Source organism: Botrytis fragariae, assembly GCF_013461495.1.
Source record: "Botrytis fragariae strain BVB16 chromosome Unknown tig00000075, whole genome shotgun sequence".
NCBI classification, from domain to species: Eukaryota; Fungi; Ascomycota; class Leotiomycetes; order Helotiales; family Sclerotiniaceae; genus Botrytis; species Botrytis fragariae.
In genome coordinates this window covers 2,418,448-2,431,240 of record NW_023500995.1, presented here as the reverse complement: position 1 = coordinate 2,431,240, position 12,793 = coordinate 2,418,448, and the positions used below count along the sequence as shown (strand labels likewise).

General features: G+C 27.2%; 2 protein-coding genes across 2 annotated transcripts; one reads left to right on the top strand and one right to left on the bottom strand.

Annotated features, from left to right (window-relative positions):
* Window positions 1-345: 345 nt before the first annotated feature.
* Bfra_006207 (putative gnat family protein) lies at window positions 346-2,760 on the top strand (the record flags this gene model as incomplete). Its single annotated transcript, XM_037336580.1, has 7 exons — window positions 346-384; window positions 574-676; window positions 744-876; window positions 1,083-1,242; window positions 1,938-2,217; window positions 2,283-2,363; window positions 2,432-2,760. 7 exons carry the CDS (start codon window positions 346-348, stop codon window positions 2,758-2,760), a joined length of 1,125 nt encoding a protein of 374 aa, XP_037191790.1.
* Window positions 2,761-10,523: 7,763 nt separating this feature from the next.
* Window positions 10,524-12,493, bottom strand: Bfra_006206 (putative efflux pump antibiotic resistance protein; the record flags this gene model as incomplete). Its single annotated transcript, XM_037336579.1, has 5 exons — window positions 10,524-11,284; window positions 11,341-11,476; window positions 11,533-11,686; window positions 11,750-11,891; window positions 11,992-12,493. The coding sequence occupies 5 exons, from the start codon at window positions 12,491-12,493 to the stop codon at window positions 10,524-10,526; spliced, it is 1,695 nt and encodes a 564-aa protein (XP_037191789.1).
* Between the last annotated feature and the right edge of the window lie 300 nt (window positions 12,494-12,793).

Below are 12,793 nucleotides of genomic sequence, written 5' to 3'. Positions count from 1 at the left end.
AATAATAATATCTGTATATTCTGAGATTTCTCAACTCTACTTTTAATAAATTTTAAAAATAAAATTGATAATATTGATAAAATTAATAATATTGATAAAATTTATTAGAAATTCATTGAATCCTAATTTGGGGTTCAAAATAATGTCTGTGCGTTCTGAGATTTCTCAACTCCACTTTTAATAAATTTAAAAAAAAATACGATTTTTGTGTGGGGTGCCACCTAGGTATTGCCAACCAGGTATTGCCAAGCTTTTTTTTGTATAACACCTACCCCCTAGGTGTCATACAAACATTGTCGAGAAGTATATTAGTGATCGGCTCGAAAATCACCATTGTCAAACACAATGCAATTCTGGTTATCTTTGTCAACAAAGAAACACATGGTTTATCTGTGTCGTTGTCTTCCTCTTCGCTTATTTCATTGCTTCAGTTCCATTCTTGATGTTGACATGGTATCAAGAAGCTGCCTCCTCTGGCTATCGCGTACCTGCTATTCCATACTGTAAGTTCCCTGGGCTGAGATGGAGAGGAATACCGAGACTGATTTTCTAATAAAAGCACCGGCAACCGAGGCAATTCGATACACAGTCAAGGAGAGTGCACCGGCTGGAACCAACGACTTCGTTGGACCACCATCGGATGCATCTTGGAAGGCATGGCTAGATTTGGTTCGGCGTAAGTGTATTGCAATATCGCTGTATCAAGACATTACGGAACTAACTCCCATCATCTGCGAATTTAGCCAGCCTCATTCGAGTTTCACATGAGGAGATGGTGATAGCTAAGGAAGACCCGGAGCATTCAGTGAAGGTAGAAGGAGGCGGATACATGGGATCGCTCGGAGTTTATCACGAGTTGCACTGTCTGGTAAGACGGTACGAGAATTACCAGCAAAGCTTTGCTAATCGTGAGTTAGCGTCGCCTGAAACTATATCTCTACAAAGAACACTACTATCCCACAATTGAATCAAACCCCGCCGAAAAAGATTATGAAGTCATGCATTTTGGCAAGTTACAAACCTGATCTATTTGATAGCATATCGAACTAATGTCTTACAAATCATTGCATCGATGCAATCAGGCAATCCATTATTTGCTCTGGAAATACTGCTCTTTATAGTTTCCAATGGGAGCGTAATGGCACGCGAAAGCCCCGCACAAAGACAAACTCGGAGCGTGTTTGTGTAGATTTTGATAACTTGGAAGCGTGGAATTTGGAAAGAGAAATTGGGCTTTTACCAGTGCTGATAGGACCTGAGTGGGAAAACTAGCAGAAACACTAGGCGTGGTGCACCTAACGGTCGGCGGTTGTGGCAGGCAATTTACGATAATATAAATATGCTGTGCACGTGATCCCAAGGAAGATGCAGTGCAGTTTTTGAGAGAATTCGTAGAAACTTCACATATTTAATTCCATAAAAGTTCCATAAATACAGTTCTAGATAAGAGAAACATGGATCAGTATGTGCAAGTGGGTGGCAATCGCTCAGGATTCAATGTTGCACTTATCGAACTGAATGCACAGTCCACACCGAGTGTGTAAGGCTGCGGCACATGCAAAGAGTATGGCAGGGGTTTCCACGAGTGAATGAAGCCTGACTACGGCACATGCAGAGAGTATGTTAGGGGTTCCGCGAATGAATGAAACCCCCACCCACTGCATCGCACCGTCAACGGTTGCGGCAGCAGAGGGGTAAGTGATTGAAACGCACTAGACCTGCACGTTGCACTGCCTTACGGCTGGATACCTCCTCGGTCGAAACTCTTGTAATCATCGGGCGAGTTTTTTACCGAAGAGGTCAGATCCCAAATATTTAAACTGTTCTTAGACATCTAAGAGCATATAATCCAATGCAATCTCGCGAGCCACAATAAATCAAACACAACAACAAACCGAGTTTTCGATACAATTCTCAATTACAAAATGGCACTGCAGTTATTAGAAATTACCAACGCAGCCGACTTTGCTGAAGTAGTTAAAGTCGAGCACAAAGCTTATGCCACACCAGCAAACAGTCTATGGGAAGTCCTCAAAGGTCCCAACATCGAAGAATGTGCTGAGCGACAATGGGCTTGGCATATAGGCACCCCAAACAGCCACTGGCTCACTGTAAAGGATGGAAATAAGATAATCAGTGGTGCTGAGTGGATTGTCCATGAAACAAATCCGTTCGAAAAGCAACAGCCGATTGTGAAAGCCACTTGGTGGCCAGAAGGTATAACGCGATCTTACTTGACAACCCCAAGACTATTACAACTGCTGACACACACCTGAATGCAGGACCACTGAAGACAATTTCTGACAATTTATTCGAAACATTCTTTGGAGGTCGCCCTTCAGTCATGAATCGTCCACACTTGCGTGAGCACCCCTCCTTCTCGCACATTCCTTTATGATATTGAGATACTAATTCTGTCTGACAACACCAGTCTTGAATTATTGCTTCGTAGATCCAGAGCACCGCCGTAAAGGAGCAGGTAGCTTGATGATGCAATGGGGTTGCAAGCTCGCCGACGAAAAGGGACTCGAAGCATTCGTAGAGTCTACTGATGATGGACGTGAATTGTACAAAGCCCATGGATTCGCCATTGTTCGCTCTTTCTTCCTTGAGGTACCACCTGCCACAAAGGGCGATGAAGAGGAGTTCGCGAAATTGAAGAAAGCCATTGCACCTAAGCCGTATCGTGTTTGGCTTATGTGGAGACCCAAGGGTGGAAAGTTTGAGGAGGGGAAGACTGTGTATTCGTGGGAGAATTAAATGTTAGCACATACTGGAAACGGCGGACGGCATTAGCAGTAGTAAATTTCTATGCCACCAACTAAATTGATTAGATCAATTACTGGGGGTCACAAATATCGAATCGTTGTTATTGATGTGCCTTTCGTGCTTGAATTGCATGGTGATAGAAGTGATACTTGATGGGCTGTACTCGACTCATTGCGAGCGGTCCTGGACGGCTAAACTGCGGAATTCATGCTATCACGTGTTTTCGAGTTGTCAAATTGACAGTCATTTCGAGTAATCTCTTCTTATTATAATCTTTCACAATTTCATTTACTTATAGATTGATTAGAATATCTTCCCTAAAAATCGAGTACGTTTTTAATCAAATCTATCTTTCAATAGCTTTAAATCAGAAGAATAATATAAAAATTAAAAAACATTTTTTATTAATAATATTAGATTATTTTAAGTTGAGTTTCTTTTCTTTAAATTCTTTTAATATAAAATAAATTGATCATTAAAGAATTGAATCTTAATATTAATATGAATAATATATTTCAAATATTTTATAACTTTTAATTTGAATTAAAAAAATAAAATGAAAGTTATAAAATACTATCTATAAATCACCTATGTCCGATGACAAGAGGCTCTCTTTGCTATAAATAATATTGAATTAAATATGATTAAATTTCTTTTTTTTAATTAGAATTAAATTCAAAATCAAACATAAACTATTATTAAAATATTTTAATTTAAATATTATTATATATAATTTTACTTGAAAACTTTATAACTTTTGATTATAATTTAAAAAATTTATAAAAATTTATAAAATATTTTTCGAAAATAAAATTAAATCAATTTCTGAATGAATTTCCTTTTTTTGAAGCTTTATTTTAAATATAAAATAAAATGTATTATATTATATGAAGAATTAATTTTTAATATCAATATTACTAAGATGTTGAAAATATTTAATAACTTTTAATTTAAATTAAAAAATCAACGTTAAAGTTATAAAATATTATTTATAAATAACATTTTATAAATTATAATTGAATTCTTTTTTCTTGTATTAAAAAATGAAATGTATATTATTATTTAGAAAATTAAAATTAAATATTAATATGTATTCCTTTTCTATAAAACTTTTTAACTTTCAATTTAATGAATTAATTTTTATTGAAAGCTATAAGCTATTATTTATAAATGATATTTTAATATTTTTAAGTTACTTATCTTCTTTTAATAATATTCATTTCTAAAATAAATTATATATTATTATATAAAAAATAAGATTTTAATATTAATATTAATAATAAATTTCAAATATTATAACTCTTAATTTAAATTGGAAAAATGAAATAAAAGTTACAAAATATTATTAAATTATTCTCGATTAGATTTATTTTTATTTTAATTGAAAATAAATTATAAATTAAATGATAATATTAATTATAATTATATTTTTCAGATATTTTATAACTTTTAATTTTCAAAAGAATAATAAAATAAAAGTTATAAAATATTATTTATAAAAAATAGAGAGTTGTTTTTGATTTGATTTTATTTCTTTTCAAGTAAAAATAAACTAAAGATTAGATATATGTATTTATTTAGAAAAACTGAAAATTAACATTAATATATATATTTTTTGAAAAAACTTTATAACTTTTGATTTATTTTTCTAATTTTAATTGAAAGTTACAAAGGTTTTTTTTTAAAAAAATTAAATAGATTTTTTTCTTGAATCTTTATTTTCAAATGAAAATATATATTATTATATATAAATTTAAATATTAAATTTAATAACATATTTATAATACTTAATAACTTTTGGTTTAAAAAAAAAAATATTAAAGTTATTAAACATTTTTCATAAATACTATCAAATTCTTTTTTATTAAATTTTGTTTCTTTTAAGATTTTGTTTTGAAAATAAAATTTATAATATTATTTAAAAGATTTTAATATTAATATATATATTTTAATTTGAAATCTTTATGTTTTTTAATTTAATTAATTAATTTTTATTGAAAATTATATAATATATTATGTATAAATAATAAGAAATTATTTTTAATAAGATTTCTTATTTTAAAATTCTTACTATTAGAAATTAAATATATAATATTATTTAAAAAATTGAATATTAATATTAATATTAAGAATATATTAAGAATACTTTATAACATTTAATTTTGATTAAAAAATTTATATAAAAGTTATAAAGCTTTTGTTATTAATAATAAAAAATTATTTTTAATATAATTATTTTTAATATAATTATTTTTTGTTTCTTTTGTTATTTAATATAAAAGAGCTTTATTATTAAAAATATTAAATATTAAATTTTAATATTAATAATAATAATATATTTATTAGTATAGAATATTATTAATTAGTTGGGGAGATCTTAGGACAACTATAAACCAATCGCTTAGTGATTATTGAGAAGTTAGTATTAATAAAAACTTAATTTAAAGATTATTAGTTTAGCTTATAATAAATCTATGATCTATAATACTATAAAAAGAAATATTAGGAAGCTAGAATATTAATACTTTAAAAGGATAATCTATAAATAGTTAAATATACTCTAAATTAATTAAAGTATAACCCTAATTTCAATTGAAGAATATATACCTTTTTGTATAATCTCTTATTATAGTTTATTAATCCCTTCCTGATATATTCCTTATTATTGAATTCTAATAATATTAAAAAAACTTGAAAACTTTTAATTTTGATTAAAAGAATAATTGAAAAGGTATAAAGTAATTAAATTAATTATTATTATTCTTTTTGTTTTTTAATATAAAATATATTTATTATAAAAAAAATTGAATCTTAATATTAATATTAATAATGTATTTCAAATATTTCATAACTTTTAATTTGAATTAAAAAAATAAAATGAAAGTTATAAAATACTTTTAATAAATAATATTAAATTATTTTTAAATATTTATTTTCTCTTTTGAATTGAAAATAAATTCAAGTTTTAATATATATAATTATGAAGAAAATCATAATCTGATATTAAGATATATAATATATTTTAAATATTACATAACTTTGAATTTACATTAAAAAAACAATATTAAAGTTATAAAATAATCTTTGTAAATAATAGTAAAGAGCTTTTAAATAGATTTTATTTTAAATCTTTGTTTTTAAAATAAAACATATATTACTTTAAAAGAAATTGAGTTTTGATATTGAAATTAATAATATATTAAAAAAGGGTTTTGACTTTTAATTTAAATTAGAAAAGTAATTAAAAAGTTATAAAATATTTTCTATGAATAATATCAAATTCTTTTAAATCAATTTCCTTTCTTTTAAATTTTTCTTTTAAAAAAAATACATTTTATTTTATAGGAAATTGAATTTTAATTTCATTATAAATATTTTATTTCAATAACTTTATAACTTTTAAATAAAAGAAAATAAAAAAAAATAAATAAATAAAATATAATTTAAAAAATTATTTTTATTAATAATATAATAATATAAAGTTATTTTCAATTAAATTTCTCTTTTTAATATCTTATTTTAAATATAAACTAAATTAATTATCAAAAAATTCAAATCTTAATATAAATATTAAAAATATATTTTAAATGTTTTATAACTTTTAATCTAAATTAAGAAAATAAAATTAAAGTTATAAAAGGTTTTTTATTAATAATATTATATTGTTTTACATTAAATTACTTTTCTTTGTATTTTTCCAATAAAAAATGAATTGATATTTAAAAAACTTAATCTTAATATAAATATTAATAATATATTTCAAATATTTTATAACTTTTAATTTTCATCAAAAAAATGAAATAACCCTTATAAGATATTATTTATAAATAATATTAAATAATATTTTATTATATTTTACAATATTTTTTTTAATCAAAAATCAATTTAAAATTAAATATAACTTATTATCTGAGAATATAAAAAGATTAATATTAATATATATATATATATATTCTATTTTGAAATTTTTTTAAATTTAAATTTAAATTTAAAATCATATATAAAAGTTGTAAATAACTTTCTATAAATAATATTTAATTATATTTAAATGAATTCCTTTTTCTTAATTTCTTCTTTTTTAAATAAAACAAAATAATTTTTCAAAAATTAAATCTTAATATTAATTCTAAAAATATACTTCTGATATTTTATAACTTTTAATTTTCAATGAAATAATAAAATAAAAGTTATAAAATATTATCCATAAATAATATTATATCGTTTTTACTTTATTTTATTTCTTTTCAATTAAAAATAAACTAAAAATCAAATATATATTATTATTTAAAAAAATTCAAAATCGAAATTAATATTCATATATATATTTTGTTTTAAAACCTAATAATATATTTCCTTTTCGATAAATAATAAAAGATCTGTTAATTACTTTCTATTAATAATACTAAATTAATTTTTATTAATTTCTTACTTTTTAATCAAAAATAGATTAAATATTAAATATATATTCCAACCTAGGAAATTAGATTATAATATTAATATATATAATTTATTATAAAAACTTTATGACTTTGAATTTTCATTAAAAAAATATCTTAAAAGTTATAAATATTTTTCACATATAATATTGAATTATTTTTTAATACATTTCTTCTTCTTTAGTTTTTATTTTTAAAAGTAAAATATATATTATTATTCAGAAATTGAATATTAATATTAATATATATATTCTCATTTAAAAACTTTATAAGTCTTAATTTGAATTAGAAGAATAATATAAGGATTATAAAACATTTTTTATTAATAATATATAGTTATTTTTAATTGAATTTCTTTTGTTTTTAGAATCTTTATTTTTAAAATAAAATACGTATTATTATATAAGAAATTAAATTTTAATTTCAATATTAATATTAATAATACATTTTAAATGATTTTTAATTTTTAATTTGAATTATAAAAATGAAATAAAAGTTATAAAATATTTCTTCAAAATAATAATAGTTTATTTTTAATTAAATTCTTTTTCTTTTTTATCAAAATTAAATCAAAAATTAAATATATATTATAATTTAAAAAATCAAAATTTAATAACATAACATATAGGGAACTCGGACATATAGGGAACTCGAACACTTTTAGCCTATTACCAACTTGAAACTATAATAACTTTTATTATATATATTCAATTACTTTTTATATTTATTCAAATTGAAGAGAAGCTTTAAAAGATTATAATTTCATTTCAATTAAAAGAATTTAAATCAATTAGAAAGATTATAAAGTATTTTGAAATCCTTAAATCTACTCTAGCTAATAGATTAGCTAAAAAGAAAATATGTTTTCAAATTTATAAAATAGTTTAAATTCTTTTAAATACAAAAGAAAATACTTTTATATAATGGATTTCACAATTTATTATTATTAGATTCCTTATTATATTTATATTAATAAAGGAAATAACTAATGAAATTTGTTTTCAATATATTTGAATTATATTATTTCGAAATCTTATTTCAATAGAAATTCTATTTATAGACTACAAATAGATCTATAGATTCCAAAAACAATATTTAGAATTTAAAATATACTATTTATATTAATTAGAGTCTAATTGAACTAAAAAAGCAACTTTAGAAAATATTTAAACTTGATTTGATATATTTCATATATATCTTATTAAGTAAAAGTATAAATTAGATAATATATATAATATAACTAAAATCGGATTTGGAGTTAGAAATATTCAAAGTATTTATATAATAATTAATTCTATTCAAAAATCGAATTAGAAAATTATAACTAATAAACAAAAATAAATAATTATATTTAAATATATTAATATAATTAGAAATACTTTATTATCTATAATCATTTTTAAGATTTAAAATATGAATTCTATATAAATTCTAAAGAATATATTTTAAAATTAATAGTTCTTTATTAATATAAATAAATAAATCTCAAATAACTATAAATTAAAATAATTAAAAAAAGTTTTTAAATCAGAATTCAAGAAAATATTAAATAATTAATCTCAACTTTTGATTATAAATAATTATTCAAACTATATTATAAATAGCTTTATTACTTTCTATATAAATAATAATATTGATTTACTTATATTATTTTTTTATTACTTTTATTTATTTCAATTATTTGATATTATAGTATATAAACTAATAAAACAATATTATACTTTAAAAATCGATTAATATTTTTAAACTAATATAAAGTGAATCTAAAAAACTAAATGAATAAAACTTTTTTAAAATATTAGAAAAAAAGTATTAAATTCTTTTAATATTAAAACTAATTAGAGAAAAACTAATTTAATATCTTTTACTCTATAAAAAATACTCGATTTATTATTATTTAATTTCTTTTAGTAATTTTCTATTCTATAAATAAGAATTTCTAATTAAAATCTAGATTTGTTTATACTTAGAAATTCTTTTTCAAATAGAATAAAATTAAAATAAGTAAATTAGATCTTTAATATAGTTTTAATAAATAGTAATTCTTTTATATTATTAATTTATTAATATATTAAAAGAATAACTAAATTTACAGAATCTCAAAATACTGAAATAGCCTTACTTTAGAAATAATTCTTTAATATTTAGAAGATAGTTGAGATTTGAAAAAAGAGAATTAAAAATAAAAGAATCAAATTATAAGATTAATTTATCTTTAGTATTAAGAAAATATTAAAAATAGTATATAAAGTAAAAAAAAAACTAAAGAAAAAAAAGCTATAAGGATGGTTATGCAAATGTTTAATTAAAGAATTAGAAAAAGAAATTAAAGAAAAAGAACTAGAAAATAATTCAAGTAATTCGAAATTGAAATTGAAGGATTGTATAGCTTATAGAACAAGATTGTATATAGAATAATTGAAAAAGTATTCGAGTTCCCTATATGTCCGAGTTCCCCATATGTTATGTTATAATATATATATTTTATTTTAAAAATGTTTTTAACTTTTAATTTATTTTAAAGAAATAAATAAAAGTCATAAAATACTTTTTATAAATAATACTAAATTATTTTCAAATAGATTTATTTTTATAATCTTAGTTATAGTACTTACCCTCCTTAAGTTCAATAATCGCTACATTAGACAAGGTGTATATATAGGCCCTATAATAATAAAGATTAAATATAGGGTTAAGGTTAGAATAAGAAGCTATTTAGTATATCGAAAGTATATATTATTAATAGTATAGTAAGAATCTCCTATAAGGCCTTTAGATATAATTGATTTGTGATTATTTCAGTAGTTATACAGGGGTATTACGTGTATTGCCCTGGATATTAAGTGTATATATTTATTTATGAAAAATTATAAAGTTTTTTCATATATAATATATTAGAGAATAAGAATAATTTAACTTTCTTATATATAGCTTTTAATAAACTATATATAATTCAAATTAAAAGTCCTTCTATATGTTTTCTATTATAATCTATAAAGTAAGAGATAATTAGTAGTAATGTCGTTATAACTTTTTTGAGTCTTTCAGATAGATTTATTATTAATGTGAAATTAAAAAGCTTTCTAATATATTTATATGACATTCGATACGGATATAGATCTCCGGTAGACCTATTATAAATGTAGGCCATTCGGATGTTCCAGAGTTGTCCTAAAATATGATCGAAACTAAGTCTCAAGCTGATCAAAAACCCCACTAATGGGTTGCTGACGAATGGGCAGCAACCGCCACTCTTTTCGCCGCGGATGTCGTTATTCTGTAGTCTGAAATGGAGCAGGTAATATATGTAGATTTGATTTAAGATCTTAGCGCTGGAGTGCTGGGAGACAGGGTCACACTCGTATCCTTCTCCTCAAGTCCATTATCGCTAACAAGCAACGCAGCCAAAGCACAAGCTCCGATCAGTGGCGCGTACAATATGAAGACGGTACGTACACTAGCCATATAAGCGTCCAGGACAGCGTTGTGCTGTGCAGCCGACAGACCCAGCGAGTCAAGTTGATTAATAGAAGTCGTCAATGTTTCGGCGACGGATGAGCTTACCACGCCTCGCAGGCGCGTCTTGAGTACGTTGTTCAAGATAGTACTTGCCAGCGTCAGTCCTAGCGTACCTCCCATAGTGCGCAGGAAGTTGCGCAACGAGTTGAGCACGGCGCGGTCCGCGCGGCGTGAGTGTGCCAGGAGGGCTACAAGACTTGGCTGGAAGCAGAAGCCTGTACCTAGGCCCTGGAAGAAACCTACGACACAGATGGCCCAGATGGGTGTGGTGCGTGAGTAGAAGGCCTGTGGGATGAGGAGTAGAGCCCATACCCATTGTCCCAAGACCATCACGGGATTATAGCGCTTTGTGTGTGAAATGATAAGACCTGATAAGATGGAGCCCAGCCCTTGAGATCCTGCCATAGGCATAATAATAGCACCTGCCATAATAGCTGTGTAGCCACGGACATTGACTAAGTAGATGGGCATGTAAAAGAGGTTGCCCCAGAAGACGATGCCGTAAAGGACATTTTGGACGAGAAGAATGTTGCATGATAGACCGTTCCGGAAGAGGTGTACTTTGCCACGTTAGTAGATGCCAAGTGATACAATAGCCGAGATAGCAAGCACTCACTAGGCATTATGGGCAATTTAGCCACCTTCCACTCCACAGCCAAGAAGACAGCAAAAGTGACGGCTCCGATCGCGAGCATAGCGATGACAAGGGAGCTGTTCCACGCAAAGGTCGAGCCACCTTGAGACAAAGGTACCTGATTGACTTAGATCAGCCAAAGCAAACAGCAAATTTGAAAATGAGAGGTCCTACCAACAATAGAACAATAGCAGCAACGCTCATAGCAACACCGATCCAATCAATCATACCAAGTTTCGACCTGGTGCCAGAAGCCATTTTGCTGCTTGGAAGCACCGTGAAGAGCATAATAGACAAGATAACTAGCCATGGTACATCATACCAGAGGCTAGAGCTGTCGTCAGCAATCTATATCACTTAAGACGTGGTCATAATAGGTGGGAATACTAACGTCCACCTCCAAGAAACCTTGGTCGCCATGGCACCACCAAGCAAAGGCCCCAATCCACTTCCAAAAGCGACCGCTAGACCGATGAAGCCATTGTACTTGCCTCGCTGTTGTAGCGTCGTAACATCGCTGGCAATGATTTGGACTAGAGCCGTTCTTTTTTTTTAGAAAAAATAATAACAATCAGTTAATTGAAAACGAAGAAAGGAAGAAGGATACTTGAGTAAGAAGGTTGACACGCTTACATGGCACCACCCCAAGCCCAGATACAACACGGAAAGTAAACAACATGGCTGGAGTGTTTGAAAACCCGCATATCAAGTTACCCGTTGCAAGGATGCCAAGCGACGTCAACAGCAACTGCTTGCGGCCGAAAATGTCGCTGAGTCGTCCATTGAGTAGCTGCACGGCCGTCGTTGCCATGAGGTAGGACGTTGCTACCCATGATAGCTGAGGGCCGAGGTTTAGCGCTTCCCCGATGCTGGGCACGGCTGCTGAGATAGACGTCTGATCTAGGTATGCCGTAAACTGTGCTAGAGCTAAGAGTGGGAATACTTGCATGAGCTTCTTGTGCGGCAGATTGTTCGACTGCTGGTCTTTGAAGGTGTTAAGTTGAACAGTGGCTGTTGAATCGCTATCTTTTGATTTCGATAGTGGTTTGCTATGGTCGTTGACCGAGTTGACAATAGTGGTGTTATCGTTAGTGAAAATTTGCAGCGGGAGCTGCTGCTGAGATGTTTCGCTCATGCTGTGCGGCGTAGATGACTTCTTTGTTGCCGTGCCTCCTACTTGCCAATTTTGAGAATATGTACGCCTTACAATCCGCAGATGAAGAGGGAATCGTGCTTCCTAATCTTTAATCGTTCGGGTAAGCCTCGGTTCACCAACTTACCAGGGGTAGGTTGTGAACCCGTCAGACTTCGGATGGTTGGAGGAGGGCTCATGTCCACCCAAACCAGGGGACCACAATACTTGCCGTGTTCTTTTGCAGAATTGGCCGACGCTTGCAAGAAATGATTATCTAAGCTCATCGTGGGTTAGGGCTGC